This window comes from Lissotriton helveticus, chromosome 2_1 (assembly GCF_964261635.1).
Source record: "Lissotriton helveticus chromosome 2_1, aLisHel1.1, whole genome shotgun sequence".
Taxonomy (NCBI): domain Eukaryota; kingdom Metazoa; phylum Chordata; class Amphibia; order Caudata; family Salamandridae; genus Lissotriton; species Lissotriton helveticus.
Window position 1 is genome coordinate 870,209,795 of NC_136059.1, and position 27,687 is coordinate 870,237,481.

A 27,687-nucleotide genomic window follows, 5' to 3' on the forward strand; every position below is an offset into this window, starting at 1 on the left:
ACTCCTCGGGTGGACCTGTTCACTACTCGCGAGAATGCGCACCGCCTGTCGTTCTGCAGTCTCCAGTATCCGATGCAAGGAGCCTTGGGGGACGCGTTTCAGTTGAGTTGGGGAAATCAACTCCTTTCCGCGTTTCCTCCCATACCTTTGATTCCTCGGGTTCTGAGGAAGATTCGCCAAGACCGGACGCAAGTCATATTGGTTGCCCCGGACTGGCCAAGAAGGGTGTGGTATTCAGATCTTCTCCACCTCTCCTCTCACCCGCCGCTCCGTCTCCCTCTCAGGGCAGACCTCCTCTCTCAGATGGGGGGTGCAGGTTCTACACCCCCACCTCCAGACATTACACCTTCATGCCTGGAGATTGAACGGGGCAACCTGATTTCCTTTTCCCTCCCGCCTGACGTGGTGGATGTCATCTTGTCAGCCAGGCGTGACTCCACTAAGTCTATCTATTCTTATAGATGGTAAAAATTTGTCACGTGGTGTGGGGAAAAGTCTATTGACCCTTTGAGAGCCCATTTGTCTAGTGTTCTCCAGTTTGCCCTTTCTCTGGCGCAACAGGGGCTTGCTGGTGCCACGGTGAAGGGCTATCTTTCAGCGCTGTCGGCATTTCTCTGCTTGCCTGACCAGCCATCTCTTTTTAAATCTCCTGTAGTTTTAAGGTTTTTGAAGGGCCTCACAAATAGGTTCCCTCCTACTCCTTTTATTGTGCCTCAGTGGGATTTAAATCTTGTATTGACCTTTTTGATGGGTGCTCCCTTTGAGCCTCTTCACAAATGTCCTATGAGGCTTCTGACTCTTAAAACAGTCTTCCTCGTTGCAATAACCTCGGCAAGGAGGGTAAGTGAGCTTCAAGCTCTTAGTTACAAGCCCCCTTTCTTGTCCATTCATGCTGATCATATGGTTCTTAGGACCAGGGCTGCTTTTCTGCCTAAGGTGGTAACTCCCTTTCATCTAGGACAGTCCATTACCCTTCCTACCTTCTATCCTCCCCCTCACCCTTCTAAGGAGGAAGAGAGACTGCACCGTCTGGACCTCAAAAGGGCGGTGTCCTTTTACTTGGACAGATCTAAGGACTTTCGTTTGGATGACCAGCTCTTCATTGGGTTTGCTGGCTGCAAGAAAGGAAGAGCGGTCCATAAAAGAACCTTGTCGAGATGGATCGTCCTCTGTATAAAGATCTGCTACTCTTTGGCCGGTAAGGAACCACCGGAGGGTATAAGGGCTCATTCTACAAGAGCTAAGTCTTCAACCTCAGCATTGGCTAGAGGTGTTCCTGTAGAGGATATTTGTAGAGCGGCAACTTGGTCTTCCCTCCACACTTTCGCGAAGCATTACTGCTTGGATTCCGAAGTGATGAGGGACGGTCACTTTGCGCGCTCTGTCCTCCAGGATTTCCTGGTTTAGAAGAGTGGAGACCCTCCTCCGGGAGTGGGGACTGCTGTGGGACTCTATTCACAAGGTGAGGAATCCACACGGCAGATGTATCTATCAGAAGAACAAGTTACTTACCTTCGGTAACGCTTTTTCTGGTAGATACAATATCTGCCTGTGGATTCCTCACTGACCCACCCGCCTCCCCGTTGTCCACTCTTCTATACCAGAGTTTCTGTATGTATTTATTTTATTGTCAAGGATTTGTTTATGTCAAATGTTTTATTGCATTTGCTTCACACTATGTGTGTTACCTTGATATTTTTATGATATTTGTACTGCGTATACTGTGTATATGTCTACTGTCATTGGTCCGTCCGTGTGCCTCGAGGGCACGGAAAAAAGGGCGGAACTGATGTCATCACGCCGGCATGGGCCTATTGTAGGCGTCGGTGACGTCAGCGGAGCCGCGAGCGATGCCATGTCTCTGTGACGTCAGAGTCCACGTCGGCGCGAGGCTACAAAAAGAATTTCCGAATGTTGCTGACGCAAGGGGATATTCACAAGGTGAGGAATCCACAGGCAGATATTGTATCTACCAGAAAAAGCGTTATCGAAGGTAAGTAACTTGTTCTTTAAGCAAATAATATGCAGCAGGAAAGAGCAGGTACATCGGGCCGAAGGGACGGTGTTTACTCCAGTGTGTGCATAGGAGACCAGCTCGGCCTCTCCCTCGAGCACGGAGAGTGTCTTATGTAGGTCACGTCAAGGTGAGTGAACACGGGATCTGGCATGTACACACCGGTGTCACGGTGATGTTTACACGTGTCACAACTGCTTGGCAGTTCCATATGACGCGAGTGGTGACTTGTCAAAAGCAATTTCAAAAACCACGTTATTTGAATGTGCGGCTGTCAACAAGATATGCTGTCGAGCAACACAAACATTTATTATTCAACAGCAACCTTCGGGTAGCCCTCATGCGCGTGAACGGCAGCGGGTGTGCGGGAAACATTGTTAATCACAGAGGAGAAACGGGAGCTCTCATTGGTCAGCCGCAAGATGGCCGAGAAACTGCACAATAACTTTTTGAAGTGACTACGTAGGGGAAAGCATGAAATGCGTCGAATGCACATGAAAAGAGAGGAGTGGGTGTTTGTGCAATGCCAGCAATGAGCAGAGGGTTGAAATTAGAAATTAGTGGACCTAATCAAATGCAAGCAGCGTGATATAAAGTACAAACATGCTTAAAGTGCTGAATTGTGGCCAGTCGCAAGGTGCTTAAATGGGGAAAGTGCTGTGTGTGTTGGACTCACAGTTGTAGCTTCACAGCTTATTGTCACACAATCCCACTTCACCAGCTGGACAGGGCCCAAACATCACAAGAATAACACGCATTTACAATGCAATAGATCTCGCATTATTAAAGTTTGAGCTATTGGCATTGTAAATGACAATGCCTTTTATTCATTTGCATCGGTGCGTAAACAAGCACTTTGTACTTATAGTCCATGCTTATGAAAAGCAAGGATGGCAGTCTCTTTTACTGCCAGCCTTGCTCATTGTAAGCAAGGACTATACGTTCAAAGTGCATGTTTATGCACCGATTGCAGGTTTTAAAAACAAATGAATAAAAGGCATTGTCATTTACAATGCCAATAGCTCAAACTTTAATAATGCGAGACCTATTGCATTGTAAATGCTTGTCCTCAATAGCATTTACGGACAGTTTGAAGAACGTTTTTGTTCTTAAAAACATCTCCCATCCATGATATGGGTAGACACCGTAAAGTGCTTGTTTAGGCAGTTTCTTCTTGTTTTCTTTCTGCTCCAAGCTAACTAAATGCTCTATATCTCTATAGGGTATGACTACAAGCCCCTCTACCCCTGCAGACCATGAGGCATAGTTCTGCCTAGACAGAAGTATGTTTTAGGATGGTGTTGGCTATGTGGTGGTGGATATGGAGATGCTGATGATAGTGGTGAGCGTGGGGGAGATGATGGTTCTTCCAAGATTGTATATGACGTGGGGCTCTCTCAGCTCCTGAGTGGATGGTATTCTTCAGGGCGGTAGTTTGTTCAAGAGGTTCTGCCAGTTGCTTAGCTCTTGTTTGGTGATGAGGGAGGTGGCCGGTCGGCGGAGTTCGTATTGATATTCTGTGGGTCGAGATTGTTGTAGATCTTGGCAATCTTCTGTACGAAGAAGTTTGAGTGGGTCATTGCAGAATGCTTGGGATGGAATGATGTCGTTGGCAGCTGCAGGATTGGAGAACTCAATACTAAAAAGTTATTTGCCGTTGTTTTCGCTGGCTGAGAGTCTGAGAATTGGGGCCTTTTTCTTTGCGTCTTGTAGTTGGTGGTAGAGGTTGAGTGCAGCTTTCTATGTGGATCCTGTGGTGATGTTTTTGGCGAGTCCTGTATGATAATACAAGACATTTTGCGAAACTTCACCTGTTGTCTGTTTTTTTCTGAGCTCAAACTGAGTTGTACAACAGTGCATGGATGTTCTTTCTTCAACAGCCAGGATAGAGTTTTGCTGGATATCTCACTCTCAACATATACATGAGCCTGTACTTTTTTTTATCTAGAAAAGTTATTTTCCTCTTAGCAGCCTCTTTAATTTGCAAATATAAATCTTTAAGCTTTCTAAGGGCGAGCATGCTAGAGGTAGCTTCATATCTGCGGGTTCTGCAGGGGGTTGAGCTCCCAAACGGCATTTAATAACCTATGCCTTAGAAGCCTCTTGTTATATTCGACAACCTCAGACAATCCTGTCTTTTTAGCCAGCATGTGCTGTGCATAGTTAGGTTTGTTTTTTTAGCCCATAGTTCAAATGTACTTTCGAAAACTAAACATCACAGATTGCAATATGGTGTTGGCTTCCCCCTAAACGGCTACCACTTAGTAGCCATTAATACATACAATTGGAATGACTTAAGAGATTGATAGTGCAACTTTATTGGGGGTTAATCGAAAGCGATAAAAGGTAACTGAAAAGCAGTGAATTCATGGATAGGATTGAGACAAATAAGTCTAAAAGCATCCTAAATCACAAATGAAAACATATGGCAATAGAATATACCTCCTGTTTTTATTTATTTACTTATCTTCTTTAAAGTGTTTAGAGAATGCTTTGTCGGGTAAAGCAGAGTCATTTGCTCCTTGTCTTTAATGCTCCAGTAACATGGCATTTATTTTCTTCCTTAGCCTTAGAGAACCAAAGAAGGATTTAATATCCAAGGTTGTTCAGACCATTGGAAAGAAAAAAGCAATCGAGCTAATGATGGAAACTGCGGAAGTGGAGGAAAACGGAGGCTTGTTTGTAATGGTAAGGACATTTTGTGGTAATGTTTTCTGATGAAGTCTGTGGTACTTGGAGTTCAGGTACCTTTGGGAAATTGGTGCTACCATATATGTTTAAGGTAAATTTACTCTCTGGTTCATTTAATCTGTGTCCTGTGCACATTGATTTGACCAGAATTCTCAAACGTCGGGAATGCAACAAAAGCCCTTTAAAGTCCTTCAGTCCGACAGCACCCTCTACACCAGCTAACTCAAAAGTTTGGTTTAAGAAGAGAAAGCACATGAAAAAGCAGTGTTGGGCTCTTCTCCCAAGTCAACCGAGCACTAGCAGTGCGTAATGTGTTCCACTAACACAGGACAGTAGGTTGTTTGTCTGCAATGGAAAATTGGCCTCCCAAGTCCCTTGGGTCACCTGCCTCGATCCTTGGTAAAGTGTAACCAAATTACAACAAAAATGTGACTGACTACCCAAAGTAAATTTTTGTAAAGCACAACAGTTTATTAATATGTCAAAATGAATAAATAAATATATTGACAGTAAAAAATTTTTTTTAAATAACAATGTAAACAATAAAGATGGACGGTATGTTTGATTGTCATAGTATCCACTACTCATATAGAATATACAGGCTATTCGTGGCTCCCAAACACTAAAAGGAAACTTCTAAAAATGAGAAATCCCAAACCACTATTTTACGATAAAATTCTTATATGGCTTATGCAGTATTTGCCAACATACCTCGTTTGCACTTGTTACCCGATCACAAACGGGACTACAGGGAAATGCAGGATGGTAATCCTCTTCCCAAATTCTAGTTACCTTGTTATGATTCTAATAATTAAGTATTTCAAAAATGATGTACAACAAAAACTGGTTGAAATAAACCGTGCAAAACTAACCTTGCAGATGGCCAAGTAGTATTTCAGAGCTCAGTCGAGTCGATTAATGTGTCTACGAAAACAAAACCATTTTCCGGGTTAAGTGGTGTTTTTTCCTATAGATGTGGAGATATTGCAAACTAGGGTTGTCCTAGCTACACCTAGAGCCCTTCTTTTAGATAAGACCTCCAAGTCCTGACTGTCTCCAGGAAGGTTTGCACAGTCTAAGATAACTTGGAGAAAAAAGGTGGCAACATGGTGCCCTTAAACAATGTCTAGAAAGCTTAAGGTGATGCAGGCAGTTAAGGAAAATGCAATTTTACATGCCTTTCATTTACCAAAGCAACTGTCTACAGGTCATGCAAATTGAGGCAGTAGAGTAGATTCTGTCAAATTGTACTGGTTACAGAGACCTTGCAGGTTCAAAAAGTAGACAGATTACATTGACCTGATATAAATAATTTTGTCCCTAAAAGTTCGCTTGTCCTTTTTGTACATTTTGCTGTCAAATGTAGGCTTATATTTGTGAAAAATTTACATTTTGCTATGGGTAAGAAGAGGGGAAGCAATCCTCCTGCCATGGATACTCCATTATGGCATGAATTGCCACCTGTACTGAAGCACACTCTAGCGAACACACGTTGATGAACTGACACACTCCCATTCTGCTTTGAGATGTGGTACTTTTTTGTTCTGGCTGGCTACCTACACGAGTACATGTACAGTGTTATTAAAACCAGAAAGCACACATTGGGTTCTGTGCTGCCAGTCTTACTTAATGTGATGCTGGTCTTACCATTGCTGATTGATCAATGATATGAAATCCTATAGTATATAGTGATTTGTTCAGTTCTCAGATGCCTATTGTAAAAAGATGACTACTCCTCCTTGCTCGAAACACCAGAATTGTGCATGTCTCTGGCTAACGCACACCAGTGGCAAAGTGGTCACTCCAAGGGCTGAACGCAATCTAATCATCAGAACAGTGAAGAAATATGAAGAGGAACAGCTCTTGAATACCCGGATTGGCAAGAATCCACTATTGTAGAAATGGAAACCCAAGCAAACGGAACAATGGTTAAAGGAGGAAGGGAGAAGGAAAAACAAAAAGAGTTGAAGGGAAGGCTAAAAAACAAAGAAGGACATAGCGAAGGCCATTTCACCAAACATTTGTACCTCCATGGCCAGTACCGTCAACTTGCGTCAACCTATACATTTGGAGATGTTTATTACCTTAAGCTAGATCATTTCAAGAGCACAACAGAAAGACAGGTCCACCGAAATTGACAAGATTTTCTGTTGTGATGAGGAGGATATGGACATGTTAGAAAATATGGTACGGAAAGAAATTTGAGTACAACTGTCCCTCTAGGTAGTCTCTGTCTGAGGAGCCTATTGTTCAAGGCATTGTGGTTCACCTGTCTATGGAAAGGGATGTATAGGGCTCTTTAATTTTCTATTAAAAAGTCCCAGAAAAAGAAAACATTTTTGCAGGCCAGAAGTGAATCATGTATGGATGAAGGACTTGTATTTTTCAAAAGCTCTACTCAATTGCTTTTGTCAGTTAGGGCTAGAGGTCCTGAATTCTGGACCTTTCCAGAGCTCTGTACCTATGTTAGAGGTTATTTTATGCATTTATTAGCATTAATGCTTGAATGAAAGCACATTTTTGTAACTTCAGCATTGTCCATGTTGCAAAACCCCACCAGAGCCATGTTGTTTCAACTCATCCCTTTCAAAGAGGGATCCGTTGGATACCGATCTTCTCCTGTTTAAAGGGTGTGGTTTAACTTTTTGTTTTGACCTAATAAGACCGGGTTTACAGAAAGAATTCCCACGGACTGATAGCTGACTCGTCCCCTTCACAGGTCTAGTCTCTGCCGGTTCTTGTTTGGAAGCACATGTGGCACACTTCTGGCATGTTGTCTCCCTCCAACCCCTTGCTTAGTTTCTGGTACTATAGGATAGTTAAAAGAAACATTTGTTTAGAAGATAGGGTTTTTCATTTATGTGACAGGTTAAGTGGAGTCTTTGAGGCGACTAGTCCCTCTGAAAATTTCTTTTTGAACTGGGAGAATCTAATTTAAAGTTTTCCATCAATTATCCAGTTTGATCTTTCAATAATACCCTTGCTTTTCTTGATACTTTTCATGAATGATCTCTGCCCCCTATGTTTACCATACATAATTGCCAGTGTGTGTTCTTTTCCCCCATAAAGCTCCCCCTTTTTTAAATACCAACATAGGACAATAAGATGTTTATATTCCCCAACCTAATTAAAGAGGTATTGGGTTTGCTGTTTGAAGGAAGTGAACAGTATTGACTTCTAAAGCCGAATTTACTGTATTCTTCAAGTGATGCACTTGTTTTACTTATTGCTTTTAATGTCAGTTTGTCTAGCTTGTTGTGTATTTACTAAAACCAAAGATCCAAGCATGCGCTCAAAGGTTTTCTGCATCAGAGCCAAAAAATATAAGTAGGGTAACTGGGTTACTCTCTCCTGTTTAGTGTGTCTATTACCACTTGAACTAGAGGTCTGGTACTTCTTCCCCCTCACCCTCCTTAATAATATAAAACTTTTGTTGCAAAATCGGGTGTTATAGAATTTTTTGTGAGAATAGTAACATTGCCGCTCAGGGAAAACTTGTAAATGCAGAGTTCTAAATCGGGAGGAAAAAGCGAGCCTTGCTGCAGCTTTTGATGCAACAATAGCTGCTGAATAAAAACTGGAGCAGACCATTATAGAGGCAGCCGATTACCCACCACATCTAATCATTGAGACAAATTCCATAAGCAGGGCATCTTCGCATACGTTTAGTACGGATTTAGACCTATTTAGTATGTTTGGAGCCGAAATGAGTGTTGTAATAACATTATTAATCCCAGACGCTAGAGTTGCACAAGGAGGAAAATCTTCCTTAGAATAATCTACATCTTTGAGTTTAAAACAAAGTTTTGTATAGATGTAGTCCAGTTTGGATGGAGCTTTTCTTTGTTGATCGATGAGGTAGTCAACCATGGTTTGGGGAGGGCGGGGGCAGGGAAGATTGGACACAATAGGGTCTTCAGCGTCTATATTGATGCATTCGAAAGATAGTAGGGTAGGTTATAAAGCAGACTGAGGCAAATATAATTGCACTTTTTGTTTTTTGATACTCACTCGAACTCACTCTACCAGGAGATCTGCCCTATGATTAATCAATTTTTTATAAATCAGGGAAATAGTCTTCTCGGGCAGGTGGCCATCCAAAAATTCTATCTTCAAGAGGAGACGCCTCGGGGAGGTCTGCCTCCGCCGGCACTACTGCCAGCAACGCATGCTTGACCTGCGCATAACGAAAGTACTCCGTTTTCCCCAAACTATATTCAATTTGCAATTCCTCAAACGTCTTAATCCGCCCCTTAACCAAAACCGCACCGATAGTGGAGATCCCAATCAGATCCCACTTATCAAAGCCCTTCGTATTCCAAAGCTTGCCAACTTTTCGGTGTCGAAAAGCGGGGTAGCCTGCGTCAAGCGGTCCCTCCATCCCAGAGAGCTAGTGGCATCACGCCAAATCCGCACCGCGTGCCTAGTCGGCCCTGTCAGACCACTCACCACCGACCTGGCATACAGCGCACGACCATAGGAGCCCCCAGGAAGAAGCCATCTATCCATTGCATATCCGGGGTCAGTAGGGGATCCATAAGTACAAAGGTTAATGGCTGCCAATTGTGAGGCCCAATAATATCGCCTGATATCAGGGAGTGCGATCCTGCCGTCATACCACGGAAGCGTCAGTTTAGCCAATGCGATCCGGGGTCTACCATCCCATAATAGACTTCGCTGTAATCCCGCGACCTCTCGAAAGTAGCTCGCTGGCACAACGTCGAACGTATTTTGTAGGGCGTAAAGAAAACAGGGCAAAGACCTCATTTTAAAAAGAGTCGCCCGCCCGAGCAGGGATAGAGGAAGTTTCTTCCAGCCTGCCACATCAGTGCGCAGTCGGACCAAGGGGGAAGGAGATTCCTAGCATAACGGATCGCAGGGTCCAAAGAAATATATATCCCCAAATACTTAACCCCCCGTAGCTATTTGAATCGGGTAGTTTTGGGGGGGGAAGCGGGGCGTCCCCACTAAGAACGAATAACAACGATTTGCCCCAATTTATAGAGATCCCCGAGTTCCTCCCGAAGTAGGACAACACGTCGCAAACCGCATCCAGGGATCTCCTAGGTGAGGCTAAATAAAGTAAAATATCATCTGCATACAAGGAGAGCCTATCCTCCCACTGTGGCGACCACCTGAGACCCCGAACCGAGGGCTCCCAGCGGATCCAGGCGGCCAACTGTTCCATCGCCAATGAGAACAGAAGGGGAGAGAGGGGGCAGCCTTGCCGGGTGCCCCGTCCAAGACTAAATGGCAACGAGACCCGGTTATTTATGATTTCTTGGGTAAGGGGTTCAGTATGTAACAAGCAGACCCAGCGGATGAAACCAGAGCCGAAGCCGAATTTACCAAGGACAGCCCACAAATAAGGCCATTCTATCGTATCAAAAGCCATTGTTGCATCGAGCGATGCTATTACAGTGGGTTCCACCAGGGTGTGAGCCCTGGCGAGCACCCCATGCAACCGACGCAAATTAAGGGCCGTATTCCTATGGGGAATAAAACCCGACTGATCAGGGTGTATCAGTCCACTGATCACCTTAATCAATCTGGTAGATAGGATCTTAGCGAGGATCTTGGGTTCCGCATTTAATAACGAAATAGGCGTATAGGAAGCACAGCAGGATTTTGGTTTACCCTCCTTATGGATAACCACTATAGAGGCCACCCAATGATCATACGGTAATATCCCCTTCTCCTGGGCTTCAATGAACATGCGCCGCAGGTAGGGAGCAATCCTATCAGGTCGAAGCTTGTAAAGCTCAATTGGGATCCCATTAGGCCCCAACCCCTTACCCGAGTTTAAAGAGTGCACCGCCTAGGCCACCTCTTCCGTAGTGAGGTTACGGTCTATAAATTCCCGGTCCTCCCTAGACAGACACAGGAGCTGCAAGTCACGCAACATCATTTGGGAGTAATGTTAATAGGATCATTAAGTGACCAACATATCTGCAGAATGTTAGCCCGCGTTTTCTGAAAAGAATGCTGAGCTTAGCAGTCAAATGTCAGAAATCCAGTCTATTATTAACCTCCCTATGGGTTATTGGGTGTCCATATAGATGCCTCTTTGTCCAAGAAGAAAATACATGCAGATCATACCATATACATATTAATAAGCTTTCATTTAATTTTTAAATCTTTTTATTGAATTTTCAGATAGAATAGAAATAAAAAAACAGATTTAAACAGTGCGGGCTCACGACGCAGGTGACGATAACTGACGAACCATGCATGTGCTCTGAATCGGTTGATGGTAGAGAGAGAATTTTTGGTGCAGCAATTGTATCAACATTCGAGAACCCAAAGCCACCCTGCCGGACAATCTCAAGTCTCGCCCACCAGACCCCTCATGGCACTATTGCACAGAGCGTTCAGCCAACATCCGCCGTCTCCAAAGGCACTATGCCAGACGGGGCACAGCCATCAGTCTCTATTTCCTCCGCCATGTACTCTCTGAAAGGTTGAGATCTAGGAACAAGTAAGATAGCATATGCCTGCTAATTAAAGAACACTTCTTACCACTTTGTGGTACGGGTGTAAGCCAGGAGGTGCAGTTCTTTGGTTAATAGACCCTGTTCAGTGTTAAAGTGGCTGAGTCTATATCTTTGGTTAATGGAAACCAATCTAGTTTGCTTGCAACAGTAGCACCATTTTTTATGGAAACCACACACCTAAGTCGCCCTCCCATCTTTCTCGCAGGTCCACGTTGACCACCGGAAGAGCATCTTCAGTCATATGATAGTCTGGTCGCCCATCCCTTCGTGTTAGTTATAAGACAAATTTGCATAAGCGGTGGATACTGGTTGGCTCAGCAGGCAGAGGCTGCATGTCACTGCCCATCATATGCAAATAAATCCAACTTGCTGACATCCCCAAAAGAGTGGAACTCCACAGGTGACTTCAATTTGCCTGCAGCAAACAGCTACCCAGTTTTGTGAGAGTCAGTCTGGTTCGTTTGTCCTGCACTATTCCATCCATGGTGGGGCTTAGAGCTAGATTATTGAATAACTGCATCTCATAGGAGTACTTCACCTCATAGCCGATGCTCTTCGCGAGGGTCCTAAATTCCCAGTGCGTGCAGTGAATTGTCACAATGCTGGCATGCGGTCTAGGAGGTGCCCTAGTGGGATTGTGTTGGGGAGGTGAGGTATTGCACGGCGCATGATAACTGCATATTGTGAAATGTGTTTGGGCTGTTAAAGTAATGTTTCTGATCGGGTACCATTAATCCTTTTTGCCTATATGCCTGTGGCATTCTGCCTCAGCTAACATGTGAAGTAATAAACTAGCCAGATAAGCTAGGAGCAAACTGCGGTAAAGAAGAGCTTTCCTGGTGGTATGGGATGTTGATAAAGAGGTATACTAATTTTCGTAGAACCAGCATTTTGATTAATACAATGTGGCCCGCCGTAGATAGTGGAAGAGCGATCCACCTGGGATGCCAGTCTTTCAAGCAGTGGGCCGTAGTTATTGCGCAGTAACAACTCCTTGTCTCTGTTAATAAGGATGTCCAGATACAGCACCGACTCCTCGTGCCAAATCAGCAGGTAGTCCTACACGACAGAATAATCTCCGGTTAAAGGATAGCATTTAGGTTTTCGTCTGGGTTCTTAGTATAAAGCAGCATGTCATCAACATACATGGAGAACAAGCACCTGCGTTTAGAGAACATAATACCTTTTTAGATGTGTCTTTCTCACAGTAGTGTATTTAAAGGCTCCACTGTGAGTGCAAACAGGAGCGGCAACGAGACAACTATTTTGCATACCCCGAAAGGGTCCGATATATACGTTTACCTGCACCTTAGGAGTGGGGTCTGTATACAATAGCCTGGTCATATTTAGAAACTAGTGTCCCAGGCCCATTCTGCAGAAGACTGGATAGAGAAATGGCCACTCTAGGGAGTCAAATGCCTTTTTAGTGTCCATAAACACTGATATTGCCAATATCTATAGCCTGATTTGATGGATCAATGCCAGCAATATCCAGAGGTTGATGAGTGTACCCCTGAAGTGGGTGAAACCTGACTAATCAAGCAGCAGCAACCCCAGCATTAGTAGGTTCAACCTATTAACCAAAACTGTGGCCAGGATTCTTTCCTGACTTCAAAATGACCGATATAAGAGCTTCCATCGCCACCCTAGTAGCAGCCCGCCTGGTAGAGCTCCAGTAGTCTCGGGTCCAGTGCCTCTTGAATCCTTTAAATAATTCAAGCATTAGTCTGTTCGAGCAACTGCCTTTCCCCCATCAGGCTGCCTACGGCCCCATTATCTCCTGTGATGTAATGGGGGTGAGCACTAGCTCCTGGCTACTTCCGTCCCCCAGGCCTGGGCTATCTCTTCCAGAAAGTTGTGGAGTTCTTCCTGTGGAAGAGACACCCCAGGTCTTTACAAAGTTTATTTTGATCCCTGTAAAGTCTGTTATCTGCCCATTTCCAGTGATTTCACCATCCCCCGCTCTCTAGGATCCAGGCTGCATCCTTTTTCAAAAGCCAGAGAGCATCTGTTGTATTCCCCCCCCCTCCTCCTCCCCTCCCTTTCCTGTATATCCTTGATGGGGGATATTTAACCATATTTAAAGTTTGACCAGGTCGTTACATTCAATCAGTAGGGTGTCTAATAACACCATTGTGGGTGTGGTAGGAATTGTCAAGTCAAGTCAAGTCAAGAGATTTGTATAGCGCGCTACATACCCATAGGGTCTCAAGGCGCTTGAGGAAGGGTGGGGAATTATTTGTCGAATATCCAAGTTTTAAGTTGCTTTCTAAATGCTAGGTGGTTCTGAGTAAGGCGAAGGTGAGTGGGAAGTGAGTTCCAGGTTTTAGCTGCTAGGTAGGAGAAGGATCTACCTCCCATGGTGGTTTTGTTGATGCGAGGTACAGTGGCAAGGGCTTGGTTGGAGGATCGTAGCTGACGGGAGGGGGTGTAGAAGGATAGTCGTGTGTTGAGGCATTCGGGTCCAAGTTCGTAAAGTGCTTTGTGTGCGTGGGTTAGGAGGCGGAAAGTAATCCTCTTATTTACGGGGAGCCAGTGGAGGTTTTTCAGGTGACCAGAGATGTGTTCTTTACGCGGGATGTCTAGTATGAGCCTGGCTGAAGCGTTCTGGATGCGTTGGAGTTTTTTCTGGAGTTTTGCGGTGGTACCGGCGTATAGGGTGTTTCCGTAGTCCAGGCGGTTCGTGACCAGTGCGTGGGTGACCGTTTTTCTAGTTTCGGTGGGGATCCAGCGAAAAGTTTTTTTGAGCATGCGAAGAATGTTGAAGCAAGATGATGAAACGGCGTTGACTTGTCTGGTCATCGAGAGTGAGGAGTCCAGGATGACGCCCAGGTTCCGTGCGTGGTCCGTCGGGATGGGTGCTTTTCCGAGAGCCTCTGGCCACCAAGAGTCATCCCAGGCGGAGGGGGAGGTGCCTAAGATGAGGACTTCTGTTTTGTCTGAGTTCAGTTTCAGACGGCTGTGCTTCATCCATTCGGCTACTTCTTTCATTCCTTCGTGTAAGTTGGTTTTGGCGGTGTTAGGGTCTTTGGTGAGTGAGAGGATCAGTTGAGTGTCGTCAGCGTAGGAGATGATGTTGAGATTGTGTTGGCGAGCGATGGCCGCAAGGGGGCTCATGTATACGTTGAAGAGGGTGGGGCTGAGTGACGATCCTTGTGGCACGCCGCAGATGACTTCAGAGGCCTCTGACTTGAATGGTGGGAGACGGACTCTCTGGGTTCTTCCGGTGAGGAACGAGGTGATCCATTCCAGTGCTTTTCCTTGGATTCCGACGTTTCTGAGGCGCTGTAGAAGGGTGCTATGACAGACTGTGTCGAAGGCTGCGGAGAGGTCAAGGAGGATGAGGGCGACTGTGTCTCCATTGTCCAGTAGAGTTCGAATGTCGTCTGTTGCTGCGATAAGTGCGGTCTCAGTGCTGTGTTTGGCTCGGAAGCCGGACTGTGAGGAGTCGAGGGATTTGTTGGTTTCGAGAAAGGTGGCGAGCTGGTTGTTGACAGCTTTCTCGATGACTTTAGCCGGGAATGGAAGAAGCGAGATGGGGCGGTAGTTTTTGAGTTCGGTGGGGTCAGCTGTGGGTTTTTTCAGAAGGGCGCTGAGTTCTGCGTGTTTCCAGCTTTCCGGGAAGGTGGCGGAGTTGAGGGAGCAGTTGATGACGTCTCGGAGGTGTGGTGCTATGATGGAGTCTGCTTTGTTGAAGATGTGGTGAGGGCATGGGTCAGTTGGGGATCCTGAGTGGATGGAGTTCATCAGGCGGATGGTGTCCTCAGTGGAGATTGGGTTCCAGTCGTTAAGGATGTTCAAGGGGGGTGAAGGTCCTGCAGAAGGTTGGGTGGGTTGGTCTCCGGGTCGGTTGTCGAAGCTGTTGTGGATGTCTGCGATTTTGTTGTGGAAGAAGGAAGCTAGGGAGTCGCAGAGGGCTTGGGAGGGGGTGATGTCATTGGAGTTGGCTGATGGGTTGGTAAATTCTTTGACGATGTTGAATAGTTCCTTGCTGTTGTGGGCGTTGTTATCTAGTCGGTCTTTGAATGCGGCTTTCTTGGCTGACCGGATTAGTTGGTGGTGTATGCGGGTGGCGTATTTGAAGGCGTCCCTGGTGCTGGTGTTTGGGTCTTTTTTCCAGGCCTTCTCGAGGGAGCGACAGAGTTTCTTCGATTTCTTAAGATCATCGTTGAACCAGGAGGCGTTTTTGCTGCCTAGTTTGATTTGACGTTTTTTCAACGGTGCTAGGATGTCGGCGCTGTTGGATAGCCATTGGGTGAGGTTAATGGCTGCTTGGTCGATGTTTGAGGAGTGGGCGGGGGGGTTTAGAAGAAGCGATGAGGAGATCTGGTCGATGGTGATTTTGTTCCAGTTTCTTCGCAGGGTGGGTTGAGGGTGGTTGTGGATTGTGGTCTTATTGTAGATGAAGTGAACGCAGCTGTGGTCCGTCCAATGAAGGGCTGTGGTGTGACTGAATGAGATATGTTTGCTGGAGGTGAAGATGGGGTAGAGTGTGTGACCTGCAATGTGGGTGGGGGTAGTGACAAGTTGTTTGAGTCCGAGGTTGGCGAGATTGTCCAGAAGGGTGGTGGTGCTGCTGTCATTGCTCTTTTCCAGGTGAAAATTGAGGTCTCCCAATAGAATGTAGTCCTCGGAGGGGAGAACGTGTGGGGTGATAAAGTCAGTGATGTCGTCACTGAATTGTGCACGGGGTCCTGGAGGACGGTAGAGGAGGGTGCCTCTGAGTGTGGTCTTGGGGTCGGTGTGGATCTGGAAGTGAAGGTGTTCGGCGCTAGCGAGGTTGGCGTCTGAGCTGGTTGAGATGCGGATGGAGTTCTTATGGACGATAGCGATGCCTCCTCCTGTATGCTTGATGCGGTCTTTTCGGATGATCTTGTATCCTTCCGGAATGGAAATGGTGATGTCTGGGGCTGAAGAGGCATTCATCCATGTTTCTGTTAGGAAGGCGACGTCCGGTGAAATGGTGTCTAGTAGATTCCAGAGGTCGATGGCGTGCCTGTGGACCGAGCGGGTGTTGAGCAGGATGCATTTTAGGTGGTTGGTGTCAGGTCTCTGTTTGGTGTTGGTAGATGAGGAGTTGGTTTTGGTGCCGTCGAACTTGCAGGAGTTGCAAGAGAAGGGTCCATGGGTGTGTCCGGGAGCGGCTTGGACGCAGTTGGGGGAGCGGCCGGGGTTAAGGGCTAGGAGGGTGGTGGCGTCGTAAGTGATGCGAGTGGGCTGGGCATTACGGGGACTAGGGGGTCTGGCGCTGGGCGCGGGCCAGGCGCGGACGGGCGTAGACGGGCTTACCTTTGGCGCACCTTCGGCGCGGCCGTAGCGCGTGGACACTGCGCGTGTGGACATCCGACATAAATGGAGAGTGGAGGGGGCGGAGCGTGGGAGGGGCAGCAGGGAGGCGGTAGTGTGGATGAGGGGCGGACCAGGGGATAACAACAACAAAATGGAGGGTCAAAGGGGAAAGGCAGACAGGGGCAGCAGAAACCCAAATGCGTCGACAGAGAAATGCTATTCTACCAAAAGCACAGACCCAAACAACAATGATCGAGTGATCAGTAGAGACAAATGCACACACACAGGCAAATATTATCCCAATAGCCTGAGCGAGGTCGCGCTGAAATATGCAAATCGTTCCAGTGGCGCTATGCGTCTAAAGCGCTATAATGCAGGTTACTACAGTGCTGTTTAAAACGTGCAGAAAACGATACCAGGGCGCGTAGCAGTAGATAGTGAGGAGGAGCGTGGTGGAGCGACCGTGCTGAAGCTGGTCCAGGTGAATAGAAGTATAGCGCCTCTGTACTTCATCCACTCCGCCGTAAAGTACTCAAGCGAGTGCTTATATATTACAGCACTCCAGTGTGTTTTGAAAAGTTCTATCCCCGAATATAAACTTTGAACGCTGCCGAGATGTCTAATAGGATGCTCCTGAGCCCACATTTGTGTCAAAATATTCTATTGTCTCAGTGAGCTCTGCCCTGAACACCGCATTTTGCTGGGCGCTTCTCCCCGCTGTTTATACCATACAAGCTATCATACTCCAAGCTATTTTCAGGTGGGTGCTGACCGCATTGGGGGCACTATCCCTGAGCTTATTTGTGTTGACGAGTTCTGAGTACAGAACTAGGTTAAAGTCACCCTCCCAGAGTAGGTTTAAGTCACCCTGTCTACAGGTAAGCTGTATTATATCCTCAAAAACTCCAGAGAATCATGATTAGGGGCAAAAGAAATTGACAGTAAAATGGGTATGTCACACAGAAGGCCTATTAGGTAGATATGTCTACCTAGACCCCAAGGTACAATATATCTTCCCTTGGGTCTATGTAGAAAATAGCAGTGTTTTACAGATCAACATCTCCACCCCTGCAATGTACGAGATATTGGGAGCAAAGTAATTAGAAGTTCCCCATTGGTGCACAAGAACTTGGGTCAAATGCATCTCCTGAAGGAAGGCCACGTGCACCTTGTGCCGGTCTAGATATTCAATGATTAATTTATGCTTTTTAAGGTTTCCAAGCCCCTGAACATTGCAGGTCATGCACCTAGTCTCCTGCATTGCATAGAGAGCATGAGCATGTTGTACAGGGGGAGGATGCAGTCACTACCTATGTTCAGAGTGACAGACGAGGTCAGTCAAGCAAAGCTCATCCGGATAGTGGTAACCACCTGTAACAAAAAACCTAAAAAAGTTCCCTTACAGCACACACACTCTAACCATCAATGGAAGAAAGCCAATAAGACTCCCTCAGAAAAACTGAAAACTAGTGTTTAACGCAGCGGGTGAGTGTGCCTGTGCTAGCTAGCGCTGCCCACTCATAGGAGGTAGAAGCAACCATAGCTAGAGCAGTATTTGAGTATCAAATCTAGACCCAAACATCAGGTTATGATTTTCAAAGATATGCATTATGCACCCGGTAGCGCAGTTGTCTTGGGTTTCCCCGCTGGGTCAGTACTTCAGCAGGGTCACTGACGCACCCCATGTAAGAATGGCCGCGGGGCCACAACAGACGAGCATCCCCAAGTGTACATTACAAACGCGACTAAGTACTGTAACAGATTCTGTCAGCTTCTCCAAACTAGGCTCCCGAAGCCACCTCCCTCCAACAAGGAGGCAGGGGAGCCTCTGGGGATTACCATGTTCCCTGAAGTAGGTCTTAAGGCGTTTAATTCCCTCCGTCGCTGACAGGACTATTCCTCAGCTGGCCGCATAGTTTTGCCGGAAACAGCATGGCTTAGGGTATGTTATGGTCTCTGTGCAATTTCTTTACCTTTGCATACAACCTCTTGTCCTTCTACACCACCAAGATAAAGTCTGGTGTTGTAAGGGCCCTTTCGCCCTAGTTAATCGTAGGTCTGTGTCCCTGTCCTGGTAATTCAAAAGTGTAGCTATTAGGGGTTGTTGCAGCGCACCTGGAGGAGGCCTCCAGGATCAATGAATGCGCTTGACAATGAAACATTGAGAAATTCTTTCTGCCCAGTAACTCTCCCAGCAGGGATTCCACATAAGTCTCCAGTTTGCCAATATTTGTGCATTCTGCAGTTCCCACAATGCTGATTTTGTTGCGATGCTGGCATAATATAGGGTCCTCATTCTTGGCGGATACCTTGAAGGTATGAATCATCTTTGCCAGCTTGCCAGTCCTATCATTAATCGTATCCGCCAGCATATTAATCCTATGTTCTACTTATACTTCTTTCATCCTGTCACCCTGCTTGTCCATTCTGGTTTTCATGAGATCCAGTTGTGCTCTCAAGCTTGCCATATATCTCTTGCAAATTGGAGCGCATTTGAAATAGGAGGGAGCGTGCGTCATCCTCCGCCTCACCAAGTTGCATGTTACCTTTGTTCCCTTCCACCCCACAGTTGTGGTCTGCTACCATACCGAAACTGCTTTAGATTACCATTTCTCACCAGCATGTAGTAGGATCCTCTGGGATGAAATTGCCAGATAGCGATCAAACTCTCCTGCAGATTAAGAGTGATGCACAGAGGCAGCAGTTGGCCAAGGGTTGTAGTCACTGCAGTGGAGGGCAAGACCCACTCGCATCTCACTGTAAAGACTCTACCCACAGTCACTGACCTCAATCTCCAGCAGGCAGTTCATTTGATCAGGCCTGAAGTGAGGAGTTGCTCTGGCCCACAGGGCCCCAGCTATATAGAGGCAGTAGCAGCCAAGGCGCTGCAAAGCGCTGGGTAAATGGCAGTATTACACCTTTTTCTTCTGAAAATAAGTTTGCTTCTCATAGATTTAGTAATTGCCCTTCTCAGACAAATTCTTAGTTATCAAGTTACTTACGATGATGTACAATGCCTAACCCTCACTACTGTTATTGCTAACTGCTTTTTATAGTTCTTCATGCTTGTGTATGGGTTTCAGTTTCTCCAGTCTCTATCAGTTCCGGGTACCCTGGCAGTGCGTCTTTCTCCTGTGTTATAGATTATTCAGATTATGTCCTGCAAGAGTAGGAGTTAGGCAATAAAATATTGGCATTTTCAAAAAGCCTTAAGACCAGCGAAAATGGGTGTCTGACATCAAATTCCTGATTGTGCAGAAGCAAAATGAAATGAAAAAGGAGACCTGCTCCATGTCACAAGAGAAAGCTGATAAGAGTGGGAATTACACCAATACACAGTTGTTTTACATCTTCCAGCTGTGAGCCACAACATTAACCATTGAACAGCAAACAAACAAAGCTTTACTTCTAAATATCCCTGGAACGGGAGATGGCTTTTCGATCAGCTGAAATGGAATTTCACTGCACCTGTATACCCCTTCCCCTCCTACAATGACAAATAGCTGTGCAGAAAACCTTCTCATTGGCTAATGGACCACTGAATGGACAAGACCGAACTGTACCGAGATGTATTACTTATATCATATCGAACTATCGATGCTTCAGAGGGATATGTTGAAGTTTGTATGTGCAATATAGCTTATATTATTCAAATTCTACTTAAGAGAGCCAGTTCGACCTCTGGGAATACTGTAATACACATGTGAGCCTATAAAATGTACCACTGCTGGAGAACTATAGTTCTATTTATACTCTGTGTACTAACTATTTAGTTTCTACTCTGTAAGCCTACCCCATGTCTTTAGACGGATCTGCCCATCATTCATCTGTGTTAAGAGATGTGTAAAAGAAGTAAATAGAACTGGGGAAAGAGCGCAGTGATTGCCATGCTCTTGTCCCTGACTCACAATTTCTTTTTATGTTCGAGGCATATGAGCTGTAGATTGTATACATGTGCATAGATTGCCATCTGGTGTTGGACTCGGATGTTTGCACTTTGTTTTTGTCTTGGGAAAAGTCTTTTGTAGTCACGATGTAGTTGACTCCTCCTTAAGATGATAGTGCGCATGGGCATCGACTCCATCTCCAGATTAGGTTTTTTCCGCCATTGGGTTCGGATGTGATTTGCTGCGCTCCGGGTCGGTGTCTTTCAAACCCCCCTTCGGCGCGCAATCCCTCTACACTCGACGGTATTGTCTCGATCGTGTTTCCCTTTTGACGCGCATCTTTAAAAACAAACTCCTTGATCTTCGACGTGGGCTGTTGGGCCTATCCGCGCCGATTACGCCTGCAGTCAATGGAAAGGACTCATTTAAAAAAAATGCCCCGGGTGTGGTGCTAAGTTCTCCCACACGACTTGCACGGGGTTTGGAACCTCTGCCTCTCCCCGGAGCATGAAGACCAGAACTGCGAGGCCTATTCATCTTTCAAGTCGAAGAAAAGCATCCGTGATCGTCGGGCTTGATGTCGCGAAATGTCTCGCGGAAGCAGCTTGATTCCGGACATCTTTGGAGCAGATCCCAATGTCCTGCCAGAGCAACAAGGTGATAATGAAGACTTCTCGGTCTCCGAGGCCGACGACTCCGATGTCGAAGAGGAGACACTCACCTCAGCTCAGCGGTCCGTGAGTACCGAAACCCCTCTCCCAAAAAACAAACCTAAGGGTCAGGTAACACCCTCTGGCTCGGGTCGACAGCAGCAACATGGCACAGAAGCCCTGCCCTCGGGCCCGGCTATGAAACTGAAGAGAAGCCCTTGGGCTCGAGCCAACCCCGTTCCGGTGCCGAAAAGTCACGTTCGGCACCGAAGCACAAGACCAAAGATGTTCTACGCCTTTCTTCGTCGGCACCGAAGACAGCCTCTGCGTCGAAACATACTGAAGACAAACATTTGGAACCGAAAAAATCTAAGGAGCTGAAAAAATCGTCGGAGCTGGAAAAAGTCTCGGAATCACAAACTCCTATAAAAAAAACTTAAGGAGACCAAAACACTACAGAAAGCCTCAAACTCTGTCCTAAGAACATTCTGATTCAAAATCTGCTGCACCTAAAAAAGACACTTTACCCACACAACAGGTACCGGATTTTTCAGATCCAAAACAAAAGACTCTCTTTTTATTGACCCAGAGACTAGCAAAGTCATAGCCAAGCCTCCAAAAAAGAGTAAACTGGACACTTTAGAGGAGTCTGAAATACCCTTGAAGCAAAAGGAGATGAGTACTAACACCTCCCCACCTCCTTCTCCTCCTCCTCCAGTTGATCCAAATCTTCTGATTTCTCCACCTCACTCCCCACAACATACTTTTTCACCTCACATATCAGATACGGAGGATGATCGTACTGACGGGAGGGAATATAGATCCACATGGGGATGATGATGCACATACCATCCCACATGACTTAGACCCTTGGGATGACTACAACACAGATCCCGACCCACACAATGACCAAGACCTCTATCCATCTAGGCCATCACCACCAGATGACAATATAGGGTTACAATTACATTCTGATCCCTTGGAGGAAGACTTTTTACTTGAAACCTTTGCACCCTCGCAAACGCCCACACACACCCTGCCAATGTTAAAAGGCATGCTCAAACATGCCCCAGAAGTTCTTAAAGACCTTGTCAGAGCCAGGATTCTCAACACCAAGAGAGATAAAAAATATAAGGCAGCTCCCAATGACCCAATTTACATTAAAGGTCAGATTCTCTTGTGGTGTCTAATGCACGCAAAAGGGCAAACTCACAGAGTACAGGCGACAACCCCCCTCCTGATAAGGAGTCAAAATTAATAGACACATCTGGTAAACGGATTGCGTCTCGGGCTGCAAATCATTGGCGGCTGGCCAATTCCCAAGCTTTATTGGCCAGATACAACATGGTCCCAAAGGGGAAATTTATAACAAACATCTCAATGAAATGTGCGCTCGGCGCAGCTGATACCGCATCCAGCACCATTAACACTAGTATTTTGTTGTTCAGAAACGCTTGGCTCCGGGTCTCCGGATTTAAACAGGAGGTGGAATCTGTTATCCTGAATCAGCCCTTTGATCAAGAGCATCTTTTCAGGCCTTCAGTTGACACATCTTTAGAAAAGATGAAAAAAGATACAGAAACTGCTAAGTCCATGGGGGCCTTACAAGTCCCTTCCCCTAGAGGCTCTTTTCATCGCTGCTCGTACAGAGCTGGCTCCAAAACCATTGGTTCAGAACATCCCTCTTCCTCCTACAAGAGCCCCACTCAAACGTCCTCCAAAGGATACTTTCGTGGAGGCTACAGAAGCAACAATGGTAAAGGAAGAGGTCGCTGCAACAATAACGGTACCTCCCCTACCTCGAAACAGTGACTTCCCTGCACTGTCTCCCTCCCCCCCCCCCCCCCACCCCCCGATCATCCCACTCCTGTCGGGGGGCGTCTCTCACAGTTCCTACCTGTCTTGAATTCAATCACAACAGACAGGTAGACAGGTGGGTAAGACAAATTATCCAGTATGGTTACTGCCTGGAACTCCCCTCTACCCCCCCTCCCCCCTCAAACATTCCTCCCCGACATCTTCCAATGTCTTCGGAACATTGAACACTTCTCAAAGAAGAGGTTCTCTCTCTCTATTACAAAAACATGCAATAGAACCAGCCCCCTTGCCTCACCAAGGCACAGGGGTTTACTACCTCTATTTCCCAATTCCAAAAAAGGAATGATCTCTCAGGCCCATATTGGACCTCAGACCGCTAAACCTCTACATTCAGTTGGATCACTTCCACATGGCCACTCTCCAACAGGTACTCCCACTACTTCAACAAGGCGAGTTTCTCTCCACTCTCGATTTTAAAGGACGCCTACTTTCATATTCCCATTCACCCCGCTCACAGAAAATATCTCTGGTTCGTGGTACATGGGACATCCTTTTCTATTTCTTACTAACTCCATCACAACCCTCCATGGCAAAACAATCTGGAGATGGAGTCGAAGCCCATGCGCACTATCGTCCTAAGGAGGAGTCACCTACCTCGTGACTACAAAAGACTTCTTCCAAGACCAAAACAAATTGCAAACATCCGAGCCCAACCCCAGATGGCTTGCTATGCACAAGTATATGAATCTACAGCTCTACATGCCAAGAACAGATGCATACTGGTAGGTAGCATTTTCCTTTTACCTTACTCCACCTGAACGTTTCTGTGGATCAGGCATCCAGTGAGTAAACGGTGATGTGTATTAATCAATGCCCTAGATCATTCGGCCCTTAATTCCTTCCGTGCTCATGACGAGCTGAGCTCGTCATGAGCCGTGGAACTCTCACACGCGGGGATAATTCCCCTGCTGTGCTGAACGTTCCACGAAAACGGGTGTGGCGAGCACAGCTCGTCATGAGCACACGAGCACTGTGCCTCATGACGAGCTGAGCTCGTCATGCGCACCGGGGCGCTATGCGCGCCCCACAGCCCAGCAGGGGAATTACCCCCGCTGCGAAGGGGTTAAGCCTAATGGAGTGACCCTCTCATATAGAATGTTGCTGGTGTAGAAACATTTGTTTACATTAAACATAATAATTCTGGGATTAGAAGAAATGGTTATAATGACTGATTTTTACCTTACTTTTTAATGTTGCACAGAACGGCAGTAGAAGAAGAACTCCAGGTGGCGTTTACCTCAACTTGTTAAAAAACACCCCCAGTATCACAGTAGAACAAATCAAGGTAACTATTAAACGTTACGTTTCATTAAAGAACAAAATAATTCAGTTAAGTGGAATCTTGCTGTTTTGTCTTACAGATCTAGCAAGCGATGTTGCGTTAATTTATGGTAGCGTTTTATCGCACTCTTAAAAAAAGAGAAACCAGGAGCTCGAAAAGGTCCAGCACACTTGCTCCTTGCAATAGTCATCTTAAGATCGAGGTGTGCAGTTCCTCTAGAAAAAAAAAGGAGGGGAGAGCATTATTCTTAAAATCTTATTTTGAGCATCACTTCACCTAATTTAATCCACTTTTGGTCACCACACTACACACACATCATACCCACACCTCATCATACATCAACTTAAAAGGTCTCTGGCAAAGAGCCCCCTAGGAGGTGCCGGTTTGGAATTGTAGCGCCGGCCGGACGAGGAGTATTCCCAGTGATGAAGCATGACACCCCTCGTGGCGTGTGAGGGCATTTGCTTCTATTTGATTCTACTCCTTTGACCCGGAACACTACACATTCTCTCTCCCCTTTTTAGGTCTCGTGGCGATTACAGCGTGAAGCGCTGTCTCGCTAGAGACCTATAGTCACCGGCTCTGCTTCACAGGAGACAGGAGACGGGCACGCGCAGGCCGGAATTGGATCAGGTCGAGCGCTCACCACGTACAGGCACGCGCTGTGTCCATCTCCTGTCACCCTTGCAAGCCTCCAGCACAATGGCATTTTCCTCGCGCCACTAAGACCCCCTCCCCCCCCCCCACCAAGCCAGCCCGCCTGCCTCCGACCAAGCCACCCCCCCCCCCAGCCCCCCCAGGAAACGTGCAAAATCACCCGGTGCTGCGGCGCGGTACTCCAGCTCCTCCAACGCAGCCCGACGCGGGGCTCTCCCATTAGGCATGGGAGCACGGCTTGTTTTGCAAAGCTGGCGCCATGCCACGTCCCTTCTTTTGGAGTCACTATTCACTGCAAGTGTTAAAAGTTTCATGGAGAAACTTTGCAAGTAGGTTTTAAACAGCATGTTCTTTTGGGAGCGGTTATTCTTTTCGTGCTTTGTTATTCAGTGTGACTGTTAAAAGCCTCAACAAAGGACTTCCTAGGCTGCTTTTAAACAACGTGTTTTTGGCGCAACATGGCGCCATGCACGTTTATTTATTTCATGCTTTTAAGCTACAGTGCGAATGTTAAAATCTTCACAAAACAGCTCCTTCACGAAAGGCCTTCTGAAGCAGTCTAACTGCCACTATATCTGCTTTTATATAAAACGTGCACCTTATGATGTATACAACAGCCTTTCCCCCCACCCCAACCACCCCACTTACAAGCTCACGCGCACACACTCAGCCACGCACGCACACCATCCCCCCACCCACCCCACTCACAGCCTCACGCGCACACACAGCCATGCACACACCCCCCTCCACCCCACTCGCGCGCACACACAGCCGCCCGCGCGCACACACAGCCGCGCACACACAGCCGCGCACACACAGCCGCGCACACACAGCCGCGCACACACAGCCGCGCACACACAGCCACGCACACACAGCCACGCACACACAGCCACGCACACACAGCCACGCACACACAGCCACGCACACACAGCCATGCACACACACCCCGCTCACGCACCCCTTCCCCCCACGCACCCCTTCCCCCCACGCACCCCTTCCCCCCACGCACCCCTTCCCCCCTCCACCCCACTCACGCGCACACACACAGCCACGCACCCACCACCCACCCAGCTCACTCACCAGTTCACGTGCACACACACAGCCATGCATGCACACCCCCCTTCCCCCGCACCATTCCCGCTCACGCGCGCACACACACAACAAGGAGCTGCAACAAGAGGCAGAGCAGCGGTGAGGGCGTGCATATTGGGCACACTGGGCTCGCATATATACCCATACGACAAGCGTGAGATCATATGCATAAGACAAAGAGCTAACGCGAGAGACAGAGCACAGGTGACGGAAGCACACTGTCACACATATATGCACATATAACAAATTTAAAGTAAAATGCACAGGGCAAGGAGGTGCAGCGATAGGCACAGCAGGGGTGAGGGCGCGCACATTGAGAACAGTGGGCTTGCATGTATGCCCATAAGACAAAGGTGAAGTCAAATGCACGGGACAAGAATCTGCAGCAAGACGCAAAGCAGGGTTGAGGGCAAGCACAGTAGGCTTATGCCCATAGAACAAACGTAAAGTGAAATGCACAGGACAGGGAGCTGCTGCGAGAGGCAGAGCAGAGGTGAAGGCGAACACACTGGGCCTGCATATATGCCTATAGCACAAACTCAACGTCACATGCACGAACAGCCACGCACGCACACCCCCTTACCCCACGATGTCTTCATCGGCATACTGCAGCATCGCGAGGGGCTCCGTCTTGATTACAGGAGCCCCCTAAAGTCTGCCTTGCCGCCACTGTGCACGAGCCGCAGATCCAGGAATGCGCATGCGCGAGCAGCCCTCGCGCTCCTATCCCCCCTCTGTCTCCTCCCCGGCCCGGATGTGGAGCACAGGTGCCCCGATGCTTGTTTCCAAATGTTTCCCGAAGGAGCTGTAAAACAACAACTTTGCTGCAGAAGAAAAAGCCATAAGGGAATTCAAGCAAAATAAAAGAAATATAGGAAAAAATAAGATTCACATGACGTCAGACACGTTTCTGTTCTTATTCATTTTTTTTTTCTAATACAATGAGGGCGAGTATGGGTGAGGAGGAAAGCTTAACCCCTTAAGGAGGCTGTCCCCAAAAAACACGGAATGTCAGTCAGACTCATCCACAACAAGCTATAGGAGCACGTGAGCAGGAAGGAAAGGAACATCTATTCTACAAGTAACACACATTGGTAAAATGCACCTAAGCGTGCAGTGTAAATTCATGAAATCCAGACAACCAACAAAAGGAAGAGTGAATTGAAGGCTCCTTTGCCTTCTTTACAGAATACTTTTTTTGTTATTTCAAGTGAAGAGGTCTTTAGATGCAAAGTTGTCCCTCGTGCAGGTTACAGCAAACACTTGAGTGGAGGTGGAAGGATACATCCCAAATAGCTTCAGGTGTAAGATGATGATCAGCTGATTGAGCTGCCCCAAATTAATACTAGCTCTGTTTGACAACTACGGTATCAAAACTAGGGTCTAAAAAAATGGCGAGCAGAAATGTTTTACAAATATGTGAGCCTCTTTTCATGTTTTGTGACAGGAATAACTGGCCAGACCTAAAGGCAGCTAGGCCAGTGTGCATGTGAGGTACTAGACTCTACCCCAGCCCTTCCGGTCTTTCAGAGACACTGACTCGGCAGAGGTTCTTGGGCCCTTTTGCAGACTATGCCGCAATCTTAGCGGACTTTCAGAGGCACATACATGTAAATAAATCCCCTTTAAACATCAATGACTGCCTTTTTCCCAGCCCCACCAGCCTTTCAGAAGGCGTTTGGGAAGTACATATGGCCAGGCAGTCCCTTGTGATACAGATGCCCTCTCTCACTGCATGTCAAAGCATCCAAAA

General features: G+C 46.9%; 1 protein-coding gene across 2 annotated transcripts in view; it reads left to right on the forward strand.

The window, feature by feature from the left end:
- Window positions 1-27,687, forward strand: part of PHAX (phosphorylated adaptor for RNA export) — a 154,425-nt gene that overhangs the window by 78,562 nt on the left and 48,176 nt on the right. Inside the window, exons 3-4 of one of the 2 annotated variants that reach the window (XM_078675593.1) lie at window positions 4,582-4,702; window positions 24,105-24,188. In XM_078675593.1, coding sequence (XP_078531719.1) covers window positions 4,582-4,702; window positions 24,105-24,188 — 205 coding nt within the window. The remainder of the gene's footprint in view (window positions 1-4,581; window positions 4,703-24,104; window positions 24,189-27,687) is intronic. The other variant, XM_078675594.1, reaches the window with a different exon arrangement.